Genomic DNA, 21,801 nt, shown 5'->3' with positions numbered 1-21,801 from the left:
TTCCTTTCTTAACGACATGAACCCACTAAGGAAAAGCCCACAGAGGACGTCACTCTCTGAGGGCTCCCAGCCACTGTAGCTCACCTGCAGCAGTGGATCCAGTCGCCTCAGTCCTACTGGCACTCAGGTCCACTGCCTCTCTCTACCTGCGTAACCACAATTGACCTGATGCCCTGGCGCACAGCTCCAACCATCCCCGGTTCAGACGAATCGCCAGTAAGATCAGAGTTCTTGAAACATTCGAGAACAGAGACTCAAGCGGGTAACGTCCACTGAGGTCTCAAAGCTCTTTGCAGCTGTGTCGCGTCCCTCTGAGCGCAGATTTCCGCGTGTATCTGTTCCATTATCCCAAACTCAAAGCACCCATGTTGTTTAACACAACAATCTGCAAGGAGGAATGCCAGAGGATCCCCAAATCCAGGTGTGAAAAACTGAATACTTATGGCTGTGTGATATTTCAGTTTTTCTTTTTTAATAAATCTACCAAAATTTCAACAATTCAGTTTTTTATGTCAATATGGGGTGCCCTGTGTACAACCCCAATTCCAAGGAAGTTGGGACGTTGTGTTAAACATAAATAAAAACAGAATACAATGATTTTCAAATCATGTTCAACCTATATTTAATTGAATACACTACAAAAATAAGATATTTAATGTTCAAACTGACAAACTTGTTGTATTGTTTTTTGCAAATAATCATTAACTTAGAATTTTATGGCTGCAACACGGTCCATAAAAGCTGGGACAGGTGGCAAAAAAGACTGAGAAAGTTGAGGAATGCTCATCAAACACCTGTTTGGAACATCCCACAGGTTGGGAACAGGTGTATGCCATGATTGGGTATAGAAGGAGCTTCCCTGAATTGCTCAGTCATTCACAAGCAAAGATGGGGCGAGGTTCACCTCTTTGTGAACAAGTGTGTGAGAAAATAGTTGAACAGTTTAAGGACAATGTTCCTCAACATACAATTGCAAGGAATTTAGGGCTTTTATCATCTACGGTCCATAATATCATCAAACAGTTCAGAGAATCTGGAGAAATCGCTGCATGGAAGCGGCAAGCCCGAAAACCAACATTGAATGCCCGTGACTTTCGATCCCTCAGGCATCAAAAACCGACATCAATGTGTAAAGGATATCACCACATGGGCTCAGGAACACTTCAGAAAACCAATGTCAGTAAATACAGTTTGGCGCTACAGCCATAAGTACAACTTGAAACTCTACTATGCAAAGCAAAAGCCATTCATCAACAACACCCAGAAACGCCGCCGGGTTCTCTGGGCCCGAGCTCATGGACTGCTGAAAAGTGAAAAGTGTTCTGTGGTCCGACGAGTCCACATTTCAAATTGTTTTTGGAAATTGTGGACGTCGTGTCCTCAGAGCCAGAGGAAAAGAACCATCCGGACTGTTATGGACGCAAAGTTCAAAAGCCAGCATCTGAGATGATATGCGGCTGTGTTAGTGCCAATGGGATGGGTAACTTACACATCTGTGAAGGCACCATTAATGCTGAAAGGTACATACAGGTTTTGGAGAAACATATGCTGCCAGCCAAGCAACGTCTTTTTCATGGACGCCTGTGCTTATTTCAGCAAGACAATGCCAAACCACATTCAGCACGTGTTACAACAGCGTGGCTTCGTAGTAAAAGAGTGCGGGTACTAGACTGGCCTGCCTGCAGTCCAGACCTGTCTGCCATTGAAAATGTGTGGCGCATTATGAAGTGTAAAATACGACAACGGAGACCCCGTACTGTTGAACAGCTGAAGCTGTACATCAAGCAAGAGAAAGAATTCCACCTACAAAGCTCCAACAATTAGTGTCCTCAGTTCCCAAACGTATATTGAATGTTGTTAAAATAAAAGGTGATGTAACACAGTGGTAAACATGACCCTGTCCCAGCTTTTTTGGAACGTGTTGCAGCCATAAAATTCCAAGTTAATGATTATTTGCTAAAAACAATAAAATGTATCAGTTTGAACATTAAATATCTTGTCTTTGTAGTGTGTTCCATTAAATATAGATTGAACATGATTTGCAAATCATGGTATTCTGTTTTTATTTATGTTTAACACAAGGTCCAACTTCATTGGAATTGGGGTTGTACATTGTGGGGGGGGGGGAATGAACAAATGATTTTAGCAAATGGCTGCAATATAACAAAGAGTGAAAAATTTAAGGGGGTCTGAATAATTTCCGTACCCACTGTATATTTTGATTGTTCTGTTACACTGCTTTCCCAAGCAAGTTTTGCTTCCATACACAATACATTAAATAATGATGGAAAAAAGCTGAGAATTAAAGGGTTACTTTTTGCTTGTTTGTTTCACTGATGCAATATAACTTGTGGCAGCTCTTTGCTGTCTGCTGGAAAGAGATGAGTCTGAATCATTCCATGAAAAGGCTCTCTCCTCAACAGCTCCCTTGTTCTGAACATATTTTGTGACAGTCCCATGAATGTTGTTTACAAGCTGGCCCATGTTCCTCCTCTGGCCCTCTCACCTTCCTGTTAGTTCTCGTCTATCTGTGTTCCCTGTCTCAGAGGGGGGAAAAAAAACCTCTATTAAATCACCTTTAAAGACATGAACAGGATTTGACAGCTACAAACTGGAGCAAAATAATTTTCTCCCAAACCACACAAACCACTGCAGCACCACATCTTAATGCCTGTTCCTATCTGTCCCATATCGTCAGCGGCAGAAGCCGCCGGCGCTGCTGTGAGACACAGAGCAGCCCATGTTTACTGATGCAGACTATATTGATGTGAGCTGATTCCATCAGGCGACACTTTTGGATGCCACATACCATGCCATCTTTCACTGCCTCCCTTCTACTCCTTATGATTTTACCCCCAAATGTATCTGCTGCGACAAGACATACTTTCTCAGTGCGCAAAAGGGTGGCTGATATTGTACAGTGAAAAAGTCTTTGGCCACTACTTTGTTGCAGGCTCTGACCACTACGACAATAATGGAAAATTTTGTAGTCATTTTAACATGGAAGACAAACAGATGGACAAACAAACAAGTACCGAATGATGCCTCTGCTTTGGCAGAGGTCTGTGCTGAGGGGGGGAAAAAAACCCAAAAAAACTTTAATGGTGACCCTTATATGTACTAATAGTTTATACTACTTCCTGAAAAGATTTATAAGTTTTTAATGAATGATTGTTGTGATTGTGAAGGCTGTCTGTGTTACGCTAACCTTTTTAAGCAATTCTTGAGATGGATTACATTTTGGGGGGGATTCAGTCCTTTCTATCGAATCGACTTCACTTCATACATTTTCATGAAATAAATTTCTTCCTCCACCCCTTTTCCTCAAGTCGAAGATTAGTTTGATTTTGTGATCAGCAGACCAAAATCTGTCCAATTAGCTTAAGGGTCTGATCACATTGGAAGCCCCTTTGCTACAAACTGGTTGAACTGTGCCTCCGTCCATCATGTATGGTGGTTAGATTTCCCCTCACCATGGCAAACAGCAGCAATTATAACAAATGGATGAGTTCAAACCATCTGTAAGACATTTGATTATCGCTGCAGAGTCTTTGTCAAGGGCAGGAGAGAGAAAGAGCCCAAAATATTTGATGTGAAATTGCACTAATGACAGTGCCTGAGAAGTGGCCACGCCCTAGGAAATACATCACACAATGAGAAACTTGAATGTCTGAGAGGCAGATGAAGGTTTTAGCACGCAGCTCCGGGTGGCCTCTGTAACCATCTCACACATGACTTGATTGGTGCTCCCAGTCATAATCTCAGCCTCATGTTACAGATGTTGAAACTAATGTACCATGAAGCAAAACAGATGTTTCTTCTGGTGTCTCTCCTCTTTTCCTTTCTACAGTCAACGGCATTTTAGGACTTGAGCAATTGTCGTACACATACATAATAATCGTCTGTGTTTGTAGGATTATTTTTGGTTCACTTAGTCTGGAAAGAATGCTTTCTTTCATCTTTCTAATGTATTTTTGTTTTGCAATGTCTCCGCTGCCTGTAGTACTTGTTACTCAAATTCACAAGTGTAATTCAGTGGTTAGGTGAAGAAGCGCTGCCTCCGTGAGTGAAAATCTTTATGGCCGCTCATGTTTTCCACCACAATCTTACCTAGTAGTAGTGCTTACCTTTTCAAACTCGCCTAACTCTTTCCCTGGTCGTCATGGGCCCCATAGTGCAGGGGAGCGGACTGACCAGTATTCCATTTGCATGAGACAGAACCGGTCCAGAACAGTCATTTTAACTATGGTTTTACAAGTGGATGTTAAGTGTGCCATAAATCTTTATGCTCTGTGTATTTTGAATGAATAATTTTGAAGAACCTTTATTAAGAAACCTGGACACTTTAACTGTATTAAAAGTAAATGCATAATGTCTCCATTACCACACATGTCTCAGAAGTACAGTATAAGCCCATGTTACTCAAAGGTTTACTTACATTTTATTTTTTCCTTGCATAGGACACAGCGCTGGACCCTGGAGAAGATGTGGCTCTTCTCTCTGTGAGTTTTGAGGATGCTGAGGCTACTCAAGTCTTCCCCAAACTCTACCTTTCTCCAAGTATTGAACAGTAAGTACATAATTTGCAACCACAGGCATTGGGCTTGCATTCTGGCTGGCAATAGTACATTGTACTAGGGGTCAACAGTCCAGAACAATGGTTTGTGTGGTAAGGAGGTGAATAAACTGATCCAAGTAGGATGGAATGGGTGGAGGAAATGTCAGGTGTGTTATGTGACAGAAGAGTCTATGCTAGGATGAAGTGAAAGGTTAATAAGACAGTGGTGAAGCCAGCCATGATGTACGGATTAGAGAAGTGGCAGTGAAGAGACAACAGGAAGCAGAGCTTGAGGTGGCAGAAATGAAGATGTTGAGGTTCTCTTTAGGAGTGACCAGGTTGGATAGGATTAGAAATGAGCTCATCAGAGGGACAGCCAAGGTTAAAATTTTGGAGCAAAAGAGAGACCAGAGTTATGCCTGGAGCAGAGTACAAGACAAATTTGGTCTTTCACAATGGCACTATGTGAGACTACCGCCTTAAAATGTTGTCGTATCTCGGTCAGCCACTTTCAACACTACAGGACATTTATTAAGATACCACCATATCCCGTCTTTTACGATCGCTGGGCTTTATCTTGTCCAATCAAACCTGTCAGGGAGGTGGGAACAGAAAACGTCTAACTGGTCAATGCAACCGGATTCACCTGTTACCATGGCGATAGCAACAATTGCTCGGACCAATGTATTGTGTTGGAAAATAAGAAAAAAATGAAAAACCTGTGGTGGTCATCACCGGTGCTCGGGAGAGCACTTTTTGTGCTGTCCATTCATGGAGGGCTTGAGCTATGTTCACATACTTTTAATAGGGCTTGCAAGCAGGCAACAAAACGTCATGTACCCTAGTAAGCTAGTCCTCGCACTAACGTTTGTACGTAAACATGCCGGCGTTCTGTCAAATCATGCTCTAAAGCTTCGATAAACATCGGTTTGCGCGTGTGAGTAAATGTTGACAAAGGCGACCAAGTATGTTGACAACGGCAATCAAGGGAGGCGATGCGCTGGTCAGAATACACAATCCTATTGGTCAACGTCAAGGTGCGCTGGCGGAGAGTTGTCATTCATATGTCACACTACATGGAAGGTATCCAAAAAAATCAAACATGCTAGACTTTTCATTTTGGCGTCATAGAGCTATCGTAGGGCCACATCGTTGATCATGTATTGGCGTTTGTATAAAACGTAACTTATTTAAGAAATAAATAAATAATAATAAATACATTTAGCATGATTTGTTGCTTAACGTTATAAATCTAGCTATTTTGTCTGGGAAAGGGTACCGCATCACTTTTTCTATATATATATAGAAAACTTAGTTAAAGCGATGAAAAACCTTTTTTCAGCCTCATAATCTAAAGGTTGCTACATTTTATAAAATACAAGTCCTCGATGACAGGGGTCTCCTTATTAAACTCAAAACACAACAAGGAGTGGAATTTTATAGAATATTTAATTACATCTACAAGGGATCTATAGGGAAACACACAGACTCTAACTACTGGAAGAAAATAAAACTAATACTGGTGAAAGAAAGAAAGAAAGAGGTGCACAAAAAGTGAAATAGAACACCGTGTTGCTGGAATAAAGTTGAAAACGTGAGCGTTAAATGCGTTCAGTCCGGACAAAAGAGAGAGAGCGCAAAATTGGGATTTTGTGTGACGCTAATAATTTCCCCGGAATTATTAGGCACTAATATTGTATATCCTAGCAACGCTTGTCGTGTGGTAATCACGACCATAGATCAGCTGGTCGGTGAGGATGCTCCTTTTCCACGCATCTCAGGAGGAAAACGAAACAGGTTTGTTTGAAAAAGAAAAAGATGCAGAAAAATAAAACAAAAACAAAAGAGGTGGAAGAAGAAAAATGTAAGTTGTTCGTCACGCCTCGTTGAGAGAATATGACCGTCTCTCTCCCTGCCTGTTTCCGGTAGCAAGTTCAGAGAACTCACGTTTGGCTGGGAGCGCATCTGGCACCTCAGGAAGCCGGATCCCTAATCCCAAGGCTCGCGGTTACCGAGCCGAGTGCTTGAACAAAAGGAATGGGAGGGGCGGGAGGGGCGGTGGCACAGGCGAGACCTGCCGAGGTCACCCTGCGCAAGCCAGAGGAACCACCAAGAGAAGGGAGACACGAAAAGAGAGCGAGAAACGTGGGATTCAAGGGTTAAATACCCAGGGGGCGTGTCTAAGTGTCGGAGAAGGTTAGAGAAGACCACATCCATCGACTTGAATTTCAGTTGGCATTTTAGCCATAAGAATGGTGGGAAAAAAATCATATCTTAATATAAAATACTCCCTGCTTTGTAGTCTCACTCATAGATCAAGCATATAGAATGATTGTTTAAATTTTTGTCTTGGCAAATCAACTGTTTATGGTTCCAATCGTATTTCATGCTGTTTGAGCTTCAACTCAAGGCTAACTGTTCTCAAAGTCTTGCAGTTGCACCTGTAAAGCTGACACAGTGACACAAACATCAAGGCATACATTTGGAATATTTCTGCAGGGTTCGTGAAATATCAAAACGGACATTTTATCTTCAGTTAAAAACAACCATTCCGGGTTGCAGTACTCTCAAACACCAGTGTGTGGCGCCTTGCATGCATGTTTGAATATTAAGCAAATAGTTCATTGCTGCATTTGCGTTCCGTTGTTGATCTGTCCCAGCTTGGTCTCCCTGGAGAGAGGGTCCTTTTGGTCGCTATCTTCAAAAGAAGGAAAAGTGTCGTTTTGAAGCTGGGAATCCAGATTTGATGGGAAGCTGCTAATTAGGTTAAGGTCCAGTAGGCGTCTTCGAGTGGTTGTCTCGCACAGCAGGGCCGGTTGGAAGAAAGCAGCTTATCAAGTTGTGGGGGAGGTTTTGGCAACTGGGTCAGAGTCACTACACTGAAAAATCACCCACTATAGCAAATCGGGAAAAAGCTGGGCTCAAATCCAGAGTTGGAGGTGGCGGAAAGGAAGCTGTTGAGGTTCACTCTCGGAGTGACCAGGTTGGATAGGATTAGAAATTAGCTCATCAGAGGGACAGCCAAGCTTAGATATTTTGGAGACAAAGTTAGAGAGAGCAGACTTTGATGGTTTGGATACGTCCAGAGGAGAGTGAGTGAGTATATTTGTGGAAGGATGCTGAGGATGGAGCTCGCAGGCAAGAACACTAGAGGAAGACCTAAGAGTAGGATGATCGATGAAGTGAGGGAGGACATGAGGGCAGTTGGTGTCAGAAAGGATATATATGGAAAGGATATATATATATATATATATATATATATATATATATATATATATAAACGCACAAGCCACCACAGCCGGTCCATGAGAAAAATGACGACTCCTAACTGGTCCGCGGTGCAAAGAAGGTTGGGGAACACTGATCTAAGTCACAGCAATAGAGAAGCACAGTTCCCCTTAAATTAATGTTTATATTGTATGTTTTTTTTAATTGGACACAACATTCATAAAGGCACAAATTCTTACAGTGCAGGGTGGAAAAAGTATGTGAACGCCAAGGGAAAATCAGAGGCTAATTAGCGGCAGGCGTCAGCCACCCTAGAGTCCAGTCAATGTGATGGAGATTGGAAGTGTATGTTAAAGTTGCCTTGGCCTATAAAAAGCACAAACCAGGTTTTAGTTTTGTATTTCCAAGAAGCATTGCCCAATGTGAACCATGCCTAGCACAAAAGAACTCTAAGAAGACCTAAAATTAAGAATGGTTAACTTGCATGAAGTTGGAAAGAGTTACAAAAGTATCTCTAAATACCAAGATGTCCATCAGTCCACGCAAAGACAGATTCTCTATAAATGGAGTAAATTTAGCTGTCATCACTGTGCAGAATGTTCCAAGAGGTGAAGGAAAAAAAATTCCTAGAGTGTTGGCTAAAGACTTACAGAACTCTCTGGCACATTAACATACTGTTAACAAATCTATTAAAGTAAAACAATCAACAAGAATTAATGTTTTGGGAAGACGCCGTGGAGGAAGCCACTGTCCCAAAAAGTATTGCTACAGGGTGGAAGTTTACAAAAGAAAACCCAAATGTTGCACAGTGCTACTGAAACCGCTTTTGGGACAGATGAACAGTTAAAACGAACAGATAAAACTAAGTTGTAAGGAAGGAGTAAGGAACATACTGTAAAAGCTTAATCATTCCGATTGAAGATCTTAGGTCAACTGTTGACATGTGATCTGCCACCACATTTAATTTGAACAGACGTTTTACAGACGTGTGACATGCGCAGATCTACAGTATGCAAACATCACGTGATTTATCAAGATGGATGTCGTTTTTTTTTAGCAGTAGTTGCAATTGTTTTTCCACATTTACTATACTAACAACTTAATAAAAACATGATACAAGTCGTTAAAAACAAGCTTTCCGTCGCAGCTCTGTTTGGAAGCCGCCATATTTTCAAGTGCGCATTTACATCAAGACAGCGCAGACAGAACGCAGCCTAACTATTCTGATTGAGCTCTTTACATGACTTTTGAACGGTTTGGGTAAAGGAATATACTACTCCTGTGCAAGCATATCAAATTCCATTCGGTTTCAGCCTGGTTTTTTTTCGATTGAGTTGTTTATATGGAGCATTTTTACTCAGTTTGGGCTTCTAAACCGATTCTAATTTGAATATAAGGCGCCATGGAAACCCAACTAGAGACTTTCCATGTAGTGTGAGTGTGAGCTTATGGGCATGTGTCGGTGGGCACTTAAACCTGGTTCCTCTTATTTCTGTATGCTGTCTTGGTTGATTTGGTGTACATTAGGGCTGGGCGATTATATGCTCGAGATCGAAGATCATGATAAATTTCCTGTCAATCTCGATGTTCAACTTTTTGCGTATTTCCTCGATCTAACATGGCAGGAATATGCGTGACAACAGCCAATCAGAGTCGTCCTTTTCCTGCTCCACTTCCGGTTGCCAGTTGTGGGAGTAAACAGAAAACGTGCCTCCTCGGCTGGCGAAATCAAAACTCTGGGTCCAACTCAGCTGTCGTCACAGACAGCACGGCACGTCCACGGTGGCCACTCTTTGCCCGTGCGCCGGACCGGCAATGGAGGTGGACAGCCGGTCTGCGAGTTTCCATAACCGGTTGTGTGTGTCTCCAAAGCAATGTGGAGCAATGCTGTTAACTAGCTAATCGTGTCATTATTCAGATGGGATAAAATGGCAAAACTAGTTAATATATATTATTATTAAAGATGATGCACATTTGAAAGGAGCAATAATAGGGTCAACAATAACAATAGCTTCATAACTGGAGAATAATAATGTTTACAATACAAGGTGTCTTCATTATCCCAGAGTGGGCAGTTTGTTTTCTTTTGTATCTTGTACTTCCAAAAATACTTTGGGTTCAAACTAGTGCACTGTTGTTACATTTTTCTACGTTTGTTGCACTCTTGAGTGAAAGTATTTTTTCCTTATTTGCTTAGTATGCTAATACCATGTTGAGGTTACTGTTTTAAATATTGACTGAGGAGTGTTGTTAACAAAAGGCGTTAATAAGATGTTGAACTACTCTCTAGCTTCTTTAGTTTTCAGTGCAGATGCTTTAAAACCCGGATATTTTAAAAAAGTTGAAAAAAAAATCATCATACGAATCGAGATCCGACCATAGAATGTTTTTTTGTTGTTGTTGTTTTTTCGTGCCAGATCGCCCAGCCCTAGTGTACAGATATATGTCTGTCAGTTTACATTTGATCGTGTTAGTCTACTGTATCAATTTAAATTGAGTTTCAATTAATACATACTTGTGGATTTTTATATTGGGAATGTATGTGTCTGTGATCATGTTTTTGTCGCACCAGTGGGTAACTGTCATTCGTGTGCGTGTATGTGTGTGTGTCCGCGCGTGTGCTCCTGTGTGAATGTGTGTGTTGCATGTGTGAGTGTGGGAGAGAGAGTGAGTGAACGCCAGGTATGGGCCCACTCTGACCCCAGGGCCCAACAGTCTGGGCTTTCGTGCTCAGAATAATCTCGACCTGATGTTTATTTACAAGCACACGCCCTGTCGCACCAGGTTAATAGACCTCTGCCCCTCCTCGTTCACCAAACACCACCCCTCTCCCTCCACTTGTTCATGGTTCTCTCGTCTCCTCACTGCCGCCGTTTTGTCTTTCCCCCGTGTTTTTTTTTTGTTCCTTTTCGTATCATCAGATGCTTCCTCTTCTATTTCCGGCCATCCCTGTGAGTGACCACTTATCTCTCATCCATCCATCCATCCATTTTCTGAGCCGCTTCTCCTCAGTAGGGTCGCGGTAAGGTCGTCGATAGGCTCGAGCCTATCCCAGCTGTCATCGGGCAGGAGGCGGGGTACACCCTGAACTGGTTGCCAGCCAATCGCAGGGCACATAGAAACAAACAACCATTCGCACTCACAGTCATGCCTACGGGCAATTTAGAGTCTCCAATTAATGCATGTTTTTGGGATGTGGGAGGAAACCGGAGTGCCCGGAGAAAACCCACGCAGGCACGGGGAGAACATGCAAACTCCACACAGGCGGGGCCGGGGTTTGAACCCGGGTCCTCAGAACTGTGAGGCTGACGCTCTAACCAGTCGCCCACCGTGCCGCCTTATCTCTCATGTTATATCTTAATAAATGAGAATAGTGTCAAAAGCTTAATTTAGTTAGCTCAATTCAAAAAGTGGAACTCATAATCTACAGATGCACCACACACACTCAGTGAAATATTTCATGATTTTTTTTTATGTATATATATAATTTTGATGATTAGAACTCACAGCAACTAAAAACCCCAAATTCACCATCTCTCGAAACAGAAATATTATGTAGCAAACAATCAAGAAACTGATAAAAATGATTTTTAATGTAGAATCTTTGCAGGAATTTGCCCTCTTGTTTGTTTGTTTGTTTGTTTGTGTTTAATGACCCTATATATCATATGAGTACTGAAATACATGGGCTTTTCAACCACATTCTAATTTATTGGGCTGTACCTGTACATGCATACATTCATACACGTTCTCATAATGTCCAATTCATTGTGATTAAACGCATATTGTGTGTGTCTGAATGCCAACCAAATGCTGTTAATCACAATGTTATCTACCACATCCAGGTTGTTATGCTACGTAGTCACTCAGTATGCTATAAAGTAATAATAGCATTACAGTACGCCAGTACAATTTATTCATATTAAATACAATCCAATATGAACCTGTTTAAAAAATTATGCCTTTACAAGTATAATAATGCACAGTTTTAAGTGTGCAGCTTTACCTTATAAGTTGGCCAGTTAGCATATATTAAATAAAGCTTCACTAACAGCAAACCTTGCGGTTTTAATTACATCCTTATTTTAGCTCGTTGTGGTTGTAACGGGTTCTGCTTAAATATTTTTTGCTAGCACTTGCAGCATATGTATGTGACTTTTTTGCAGTTATGCTCAAGCCTCTCCTCCTCTGCCAGTTACATGAGGAGATGAGACAGAAGGAGGCTAAAGGCAGTGTGGTGCAGTGTTTGAACTGAAGAGCTCTGGCGCAGGAGTATAAAAAAGGGTGGTTGATGGTGCTGTGGGAGAGGGGGGTTGATAAATGAGGAAAGCAACAGCGCGCATGCAGAACCTCCATAGTAGCACTTAGAGCCAAACTCTCATTTGCCACCCTCCTCTTCCTGCTCAATGTTAGCTCTTTCTCTAAAGACATTTGCACATATGCATATCAAGACCCTCTCTGAATATTCCCCGTTACATGCTTTTGTGGACCTTTTTGTCAGCTGTGTGGGAGTGTGTTAATTCATGACTCGGGGCTGCTTCTTGACTGTTGTTTAAAAACAAATGATTGCATGTGTGTACGAGTTTTTGCATGATTGCATTTGCTGTTATTCATCATGCATGCTCCTTAATTTCACATGGGAATGTGAGTTAGCCCGCCTTTTACCATGCATGTGTTTATGCAAATTTGTTGTCCTGTTAGTTTCCCCTACATGTTCTTGCTGACCCTTTTTATTCTTGTAGCTTGCTCATTATCTCTACATTGGCTCCGCTGAAGAGGAAAATATGTTGGTCGAGTTTTTCTGACAAGCTTTTGACAGACAGCAACATTGAGAATTTACCCAAGTTGCTGTAAATTTTGAATTATGAAGCTTAAATTCCCATCACATCAGCTCAACTTCTTTAGATCAGTTCTTATTTTGTGGTTTTACAAATCCAGCCATTGCAGCCTGTGTCTCAGCTTTGGTTTGGACTACATCAATTAAACTCAGCAACAACAGTACAAATACAGTATATCTAGTACACTTATTTGCAATAAATGATTTTGGATACGGTTTTGCATCCTTGTTATCTGGCCATTCATCCTCTGCTTTCTTTCTCTGTTGGGCTGCCTGCTTTTCTTTCTTACTTGATTTGTTTTTTCACTTTTTAATTATGCCTCCCGTCTTATCTTTCCACCCCCCCCCCCCCCAAACCACCTCTTTGCCTTTTTTATTACATCTGCAGCCTGTTTCCTCTCTCGCCATTTCTTTCCATTTTCTATCACTCCCTTTCCTCCGCTGATCCCTCTGGCTGATCCTCAAAGAGAAACGAGTGAGTGAGTGGGACTTAAAAGCAAGAGAAGCGCTCTGCTCTACCCAGCAAGGTCGTCGCTCACTCAACTGAAACAGAAAGGAAAGATGATATATATTTTAAAAGAATCAACACACTGGAGAGGAGAGCATTTCCCTCTCTTTCTCATTTTTTCTTCCTTCTACCTCTCTACTCATCTCTCCCATTACTCCTGGGTGTTTTGATATCTTACGTTCATTCTCCTTCAGTAGGGGCTTGTATCTAAGACCTCTAAACTTGTAACCTCCCCTGAGCTACAGCATTGTACCTATGTTGCTATTCCCACTGGCTCCCGCTTTCTTGCTCTCTCGCTCTGCATTTTCTTCCGCTGTCTTCAAACAGCCCGTCACTGTAATGCTTTCGGCCTCACAGCAAGGGAAGAAAAATATGTCGAAGTGCCCCGACAGACACCCACATTTTTACCAGTACTGCATTGTGTATACAGTCCAGTGCATCTGCTTTGATGGGACTGAATGTGTTTTCTTTTTCTGTAGCAATTATTGATTTTGAGAAGTCGACAAAATATTCACCTTGCTTAAGATTCATTTGTTATATAATATTTGTCACCCACCCAACAGGAAATATACCGTAAAAAGCCTGAGTTTCATGTAAGGAAGCACTGCAGTAGGTAATAGATACTTTTTTTTTTTTTTTTAAAGTGAGGGAAATAAATCCTAGCTGTGTAGGCCTCTTTGGTTATTTGTTTTCGAGGTAAAGTTAGCAAAATGTGTGGCTGCCTTCTGAGAGGAACTCCACATTGATCTGTGGAACCTCACACATAACGACTTTTTTGTTAGCATGCCAGATCCAAAAAATACGCATCTAAATATGTGGGGGTTTTTTTTGGTCACCTTTTGCATGCCTTTGGTGTTTGCATGTCTGTTATTATGACATAAGAAAATGGTACGTCATTGTCCTGGCTGCTCACTAGTATATTGTATGACCAGAGGTGGATGGTAACGCGCAACATTTACTCCGTTACATTTACTCAAGTAACTTTGATAAATTGTAGTCATCAGAGTAGTTTCCATGCACCATACTTTTTACTTTTACTTGAGTATTTATGTTAAGAATTCATACATTTACTCTGTTATAATGATCGACATGCCGCTTGATACTTTTATTGATTGATCCATTATTGAGTACGTGATCTATTTTTAGACTTCATCTTTGACTTCCATGTATTACGTATGCTGTAATATATCTCTCTCTTTCTCTCTCTCTCTCTCTCTCTCTCTCTCTCTCTCTCTCTCTCTCTCTCTCTCGCTCTCGCTTTCGTGTGCACGCTCACACACAGACGCACACACTATCAATAAGTCTGGTCAGCAAACAGCTTCTTAATTCAGTCATTTAAGTGAATAAAGAAAATAATGTTTCTGTAGGGCCCAATGCATGTGTTGTTGGTTTTGGGCACTTTAAAATTGAAATGGTGGCCCATCTGTGTGGACTCCCATATATTATAAATGTTTATTTTATTTGACCTTCATGTGCAAATGTTTTTGTTTTTTTGTTTTAAATCAGAAGTTACTCACCACTTTTTACTTGAGTAGTTTTTTTCACTGAGTACTATCTTACTCTTAAGTAAATATTTGGAGGGCTACTTTTTATTTTTTTACTTAAGTCATATTATTCTAAAGTAACAGTACTCTTACTTGAGGACAATTGTTGGCTACTCTACCCACCTCTATATGACTAAAGCAGCAACCTCTTGACATCAGTAATAAAAGAATGAAAGTATCACTACACCACAAGTAAGTTCTGTTTAGTGGTAAGCTGGAGAAGCACGCGGAGCAATCCTTTGCACATTTTCCACCGTGTCACATATTGGCCACACAGAATCAAGAAAAAAAATTAAGGGTGAGTCCGTAATTACCGTAATTTCTTGTGTATAATGTGCAACCATGTATAATAAGCACCCCTAAAGTTGACCTCAAATTCTGGAAAACCCTTCTACCTACATATAATGCATTTTTACGATGCATGATTTTGCTTCTACCCATATGATTCTGTATTTTGCTCATTTTTTTCAAAGAATTATTCTGAAGTTATAGACTTCAGTGGAACATGTAATACTTTATTTTAATTTATTTTCTCTTATTTTGAATGTCACAGCCCTACTTTTATTTCGTAAATGAGAAAACACACAGTTGTGCTCATATGTTTGATTACCCAGGCAGAATTTGTAAGACGGGTACAATTCTTTAAAGATAACATGAAGGGCCAGGCGAAACACATATAATTTTATTTTAATGGGATTCAAATGAACCTGTCAAGCCTTTCAGAAAAGCATTATCATTAAGCAAAACATAACCGTAAAGAAATTAATGATGGTTGTTGTTCAGTCATCAGTCGTATTAAAAAAATAATAATAATAATAAAAATAATAATAATAATATTTTACAAATTATGCCAGGGTATGTAAACTTATGAGCACAACTGTACATTTATGCAGTCATACGTACCCCTGTCATATTGGAATGAAAGTGTAGACTACACCTTTTTCATAACCTCTAGGTGGCGGTGGCATATTAGAATGAAAGTGTACAGCTTTTTCATAAACTCTAGATGGCGGCATACATTTACAAAATGTAAAAGTTTTTTCTATTTTCACCTATACCTATCTATAATGTGCACTATTGACTTTTGACAATTTTTTTTGGGGGGGGGGGGGGGGGGTGCATTACACATGAGAAATTATGGTAGTTTTACTGTACAGCGTTAAATTACTAAGGACAATTAAGAATGTTAAAAAAAAAAAAAACGAGCGGACTGGCGGGCGACTGGTTAGAGCGTCTGCCTCACAGTTCTGTGGATCGGGGTTAAATTCCCAGCCCCGCCGGTTTGCATGTTCTCCCCGTGCCTGCATGGGTTTTCTCCGGGCACTCTGGTTTCCTCCCACATCCCAAAAAACATGCACGGTAGGTTGATTGAAGACTCTAAATTGCCCGTAGGTGTGAATGTGAGTGCGGATCTGAACCCACGCTGCCTGCAACAAAGTAAGGCAAATGTACCACCACACCATCAGTGACTATTTACTTTGATTTAATCATTATACATGATATAGGAAGTCGGCCTGCAACGTGGAACACAGATATTGCATGACTGTGTCAGTAATATTACAGGGTATTTTTTAACCCCTCCCAACTATGGTGGAAGCGGGTTTTGCCTTTTCCAGTTGGCAGTGTTATAGAATATTGTTTTCCCCTTCACTTGGAGAACATTATTCAAATGATGTTTTGATGTGTTTTCCTTTTGTGATCTGCTCTCTTTCTCCTGATGCCAAACAAGCTTTGAAACGATTTTTTCCTGAGCATTAAGTTTCAACTTTCACAGAAATATTTGAAATTAATATCTTTTTCTGTACAGATCATGTGAAAATAAGCACTCTTCTTGTCCCTTTTGTTAAAACATATGTAAACACATTCCTTAATAAATGTAGATGTTAAATGTTTAAAAAGATTATCTAAGATCGTTGCATGGCTTAGCCTGTGCATAAATCTGTAATCACTACAATCAAACGATTTTTGTAACTTTCAATGAGACTTGCACCTCTCAGCAGGTATTTTGGCCCACTCTTCATTAGCAAATTGCTCCAGTTGTCTCGGGTTTGAAAGGTGCTTTATCCAGACAGAATGTTTCAGCTCCTTCCACAGATGTTCAATAGGATTTGATGAGGGTACATAGAAGGCCAGTTCAGAATAGTTAATTGATTTGCTCTTAGCCATTCTTTGGTGTTTTGAGCTGTGTGTGTCATTATCATTTTTCAAGACTCATGGCCTTCGACTTTCTGAAACTGGGCAGCACATTTCTCTCCAGAATACCTTGATAGTCTTCAGATTTCATTTTACTCTGCACAGATTAATGACACCCTCTGCCAGATTAAGCAAAGAAGCCCCAGAATATAACACATCGTCCTACACGTTTCATAGTAGGGACAGTCTTCTTTTCCTGGTATGCTTAATTTTTGTGTCTGCCTTGCCGAAACGTTTTGTCTCGTCTCTCCATAAGACATTCTCCCAGAAGCTTTGTGGCTTGTCAACATGCACTTTGACAAATTCCAGTCTTGCTTTTTTTATGATTTATTTTCAACAGTGGTGCCCTCCTTGGCGGTCTCCCATGAAGTCTCCACATCTGACACTGATGTACCTTGACCTTAGAGTTCACCATTAATTTCATTGGAGGTTGTTCAGGGCTCTTTTGTTACCATTCGTATTATCTGTCTTTTCAATTTGTCATCAATTTTCCTCCAGCCGCCACATCCAGGGAGGTTGACGATAGTCCTGTCGATCTTCAATTTCTGAATAATATGTGCAGCTGTAGTCACAGGAACATCGAGTTGCTTGGAGATAGTTTTATAGCCTATACCTTTAATGTGCTTGTCTATAATTTTCTTTCTAATCTCCTGAGACAACTCTCTCCTTTAGCTTCCTCTGGTCCATGTTTAGTGTGGTACACACCATGTCACGTAACAGCACAGTGATTACGTATCACCCTTTAAATAGGCCAACTGAATAATTACAAGTTTGAAGACACCTGTGATGCTACTTAGAAGACACACCTTGTTTGAACATGTCTCTATGGTCAAATTATTTTCCATCTTTTCGAGGCATAGCATAATTTTTGTCGATGCCTGTTTCATGAATTTCATTAATTCATTCATCTTCCGTTCTGCTTATCCTCACGTGGGTCGCGGGCGTGCTGGAGCCTATCCCAGCTATTTTCGGGCGAGAGGCGGGGTACACCCTGACCTGGTCACCAGCCAATCGCAGGGCACATATAAACAAACAACCATTCACACTCTCATTCACACCTATGGCAATTTAGTGTATTCAATTAACCTACCCTGCATGTCTTTGGGATGTGGGAGGAAAGCGGAGTACCCAGAGAAAACCCACACAGGCACGGGGAGAACATATAAACTCCACACAGCCGGGGCCAGGATTCGAATCCCGGTCCTCAGAACTGTGAGGCAGATGTGCTAAACAGTTAACACTTTTCTGCCTGTTTCATGAATTTGTTTTTTAAAATAATTCTGTTGAACCGCATTTAAAAAGCAGTCTGATTTTCATTGGTTAATTTTCATAAAATCTTTATTTATTATTACCTTCGTCAGATTCAAGTTATTTCTGTAACTATTGTGGGTTTGTCTTTCATTAACAGAGGGGTACCGGCAATTTTGTCCATGTGTAATTAACTTGACATTTTTGTATCAGTTTTCATTGTGAATCAACGTGTGGGAGCTCCTTTGATGTTATCTTTTTGTTGTGGCTGTAAACTACCTTAGCTCAAGGTGACCATACTTAAGACTTTAGACTTAATTAAACTAATTCAGAGCTGCTGTTCTGAACCTGAATGATCCCAGTTTTTGAGTTCAGGGAAGCCAACTCAGAACTTAGGTTTTGATTAAGAGCATAGTCAACCTGCTTGCTGAAATACCCCCAGGAGTCTGGAAATCAGTCTATAAACAATGACTAACATATATATTGATATAACGTGCTCAGTCTAAATTAGCAGTTGAGACTGAGCGCAAGTTATAATATAATTCCCTGAGTCACAAGGGAATTCTACTATATACTATGTGTTCAGGTTCTTTATGTAAGTACACACTTGAGGTATATTGTGCTCCAAAATATTAGGCATTGACTGTTATTGTTCTGTTTCCTAATTGGTCAATGTGATTCACAGTAAAAAAGAAATAATAATAAAAAAAAATCATCATGAATAAATTTATTAGCTTCCATCATCTCCATTTTGTTGACCGAAACCACAATGTCGACAGTACACTATTTGTTTTGAAAATTACTCAAATACAGTGTTACAAATTATTGTGCACAACAAAAAACTAATTGGTTGTACTGAGCTCTTAAAAAAACTCTTTACCAATTAAGTTTTACCTCAAGTCTTCCATCATTCCTCATCCATTGAACTTCCATTGAGTCCATCTGCCTGTATCTCATTTGAGAATGCAAGAATTGCCTCCCATAGTATAATTACAACAATATACAATATAATTTACAATATAATACAATTTAATGCCATCCACTTTCATACATCTTCCTTTTAAGAACATGCCACAGGTTCTCAGTGCCAATCTACCACCTCTCCTGGCATGCCTTTTGAGGACATTGGTGGTCATCGACCTGCTATCCATGGCATTCCTCACTGAACAAAACAGTTTGAAATTAGTCTTAATATTTTCCTGAGGCGACTGCAAACAATTTGTTAGGGATGCCCAAAATACAGCTTTATGCATGACTGTAAGCCTTTGGGGGATCCTGCCTTGAGAATTTCTTGGGACTCCAGAGACACCAACATCTTAAAATACTTCCTTGCTTCTCTGCAATGGCTTTTTAACAGCTTCCAGTTTTTCTATTGCTAAGACACATTTCTTGAAAGCCTCCATCATTTTCTCTGAACTGTAAACGCAAAACATTAGCAAAAAGTGCAGCCCTTCGGGGGGCACAAGCCAGTGCAAACTATAGGCCGATCCCATCCATCCATCCATTTTCTGAGCCGCTTCTCCTCACTAGGGTCGCGGGCGTGCTGGAGCCAATCCCAGCTGTCATCGGGCAGGAGGCGGGGTACACCCTGAACTGGTTGCCAGCCAATCGCAGGGCACACAGAAACAAACAACCATTTGCACTCACATTCACACCTACGGGCAATTTAGAGTCTAGGCCGATCTCAAGCCGGATAAATGCAGAGGGTTGCGTCAGGAAGGGCATCCGGCTTAAAACTTTGCCAAACAAATGTGGGCGTTCATCGAAAGAATTCAATACCAGATACGTCATGACCTGGGTTAATAACGTCCGCACCCGGCACCGTTCACCTGCAGGGCGTCGGTGGAAATTCAACTACTGTGGGTCGAAGACCAAGGAGAGGTGGAAAGGGGGTTCTTGGGCAGAAACAGAAGAGGAAAGCACAGAGCCTAGAATTTAATGTGGCGAGTTTGAATGTTGGGACTATTACAGGAAAATCTCTGGAGTTGGTTGACATGATGATTAGGAGAAAGGTTAATATATTGTGTGTCAAGGAGACCAGGTGGAAAGACAGTAAGGCTAGATGTTTAGGGGCAGGGTTTAAATTATTTCACCATGGTGTAGATGGGAAGAGAAATGGAGTCGTGGTTATTTAAAAAGAAGAGTTGGCTAAGAATGTCTTGGAGGTGAAAAGAGTATCAGATCGAGTGATGAGGCTGAAATTTGAAATTGAGGGTGTTATGTGTAATGTGATTAGTGGCTATGCCCCACAGGTAGGATGTGACCTAGAGGTGAAAGAGGAAATTCTGGAAGGTGCTAGACGAAGTAGGTCTGAGCATCCCAGACAGAGCGAGAGAGTCGTGATTGGTGCAGATTGTAATGGACACGTTGGTGAAGGAAACAGAGGTGATGAAGAAGTAATGGGTAAGTATGGCATCCAGGAAATGAACTTGGAGGGACTGATGGTAGTAGACTTTGCCAGAAGGATGGGAATGGCTGTAGTGAATTTTTTTTCCCCAGAAGAGGCAGTGACATAGAGTGACCTACAAGAGCAGAGGTAGAAGCACACAGGTGGATTACATTGAAGGAGTTTACTGACTGTAAGGTAGTGGTAGGGAAGAGTGTGCCTAGACAGCATAGGATGGTGGTGTGTAAAATGACTCTGGTGGTGGGGAGGAAGATTAAGAAGACAGGCAGAGCAGAGAACCATGTGATGGAAGCCGAGAAAGGAAGAGTGTTTTGTGGCTTTACAGGAAGAGCTGAGACAGGCTCTCAGGACAGGAGGAGCTTGCAGGAGACTGGACCACTACATCCAAGGTGATCAGAGAGACAGGCAGGAGAGTACTTGGTGTATATTCTGGCAGGAAAGGAAAGAAGGAGACTTGGTGGTGGAACCTCAATACAGGAAATCATACAAGGAAAGAGGTTAGCTAAGAAGAAGTGGGAAACCGAGAAGACCAAGGAGAGGAGAAAGGAATACATTGAGATGCGACCTAGGGCAAAGGTAGAGGTGGCAAAGGCCAAACAAGAGGCATATGATGACATGTATGCCAGGCTGGACACTAAAGAAGGAGAAAAAGATCTCTACAGGTTGGCCAGACAGAGGGATAGAGATGGAAAGGACGTGCAGCAGGTTAGGGTGACTAAGGCTAGAGATGTAAACGTGTTGACTGGTGCCAGTAGTGTGCTGGATAGATGAAAATAATACTTTGAGGAGTTAAATGAGGAAAATGAGAGAAAAGAAAGAGTAGAGGAGCCAAGTGTGGTGGACCAGAAGTGGCAATTATTAGTAAGGGAGAAGATCGAAAGCTATTAAAGAGGATGAAAAATGGAAAGGCAGTTGGTCCTGATGACATTCCTATGGAGGTATGGAAGCATCTAAGAGAGGTGGCTGTGGGGTTTTTGACCAGCTTGTTTAACAGAATTCTAGCGGGTGAGAAGATGCCTGAAGAATGGAGGAAAAGTGTGCCCATTTTTTAAGAACAAGGGTGATGTGCAGAGCTGTTGGAACTATCGAGGAATAAAGTTGATGAGCCACACGATGAAGTTATGAGAGAGAGTAGTAGAGGCTAGACTCAGGACAGAAGTGAGTATTTGCGAGCAACAGTATGGTTTCATGCCGAAAAAGAGTACCACAGATGCATGATTTGGCTTGAGTATGTTGATGGAAAAGTATACAGAACGTCAAACGGAGCTACATTGTGTT

General features: G+C 41.2%; 1 protein-coding gene across 2 annotated transcripts in view; it reads left to right on the top strand.

The window, feature by feature from the left end:
- babam2 (BRISC and BRCA1 A complex member 2) overlaps window positions 1-21,801 on the top strand; it is a 109,161-nt gene that overhangs the window by 58,594 nt on the left and 28,766 nt on the right. For both annotated transcript variants that reach the window (XM_061695734.1, XM_061695733.1), the window contains one exon: window positions 4,461-4,570. In XM_061695734.1, the coding sequence (XP_061551718.1) occupies window positions 4,461-4,570 (110 nt within the window). The remainder of the gene's footprint in view (window positions 1-4,460; window positions 4,571-21,801) is intronic.

The sequence above is a fragment of the Phycodurus eques genome, chromosome 14 (genome assembly GCF_024500275.1).
Source record: "Phycodurus eques isolate BA_2022a chromosome 14, UOR_Pequ_1.1, whole genome shotgun sequence".
Taxonomy (NCBI): Eukaryota; Metazoa; Chordata; class Actinopteri; order Syngnathiformes; family Syngnathidae; genus Phycodurus; species Phycodurus eques.
This window is presented reverse-complemented; position numbering and strand designations above follow the sequence as displayed.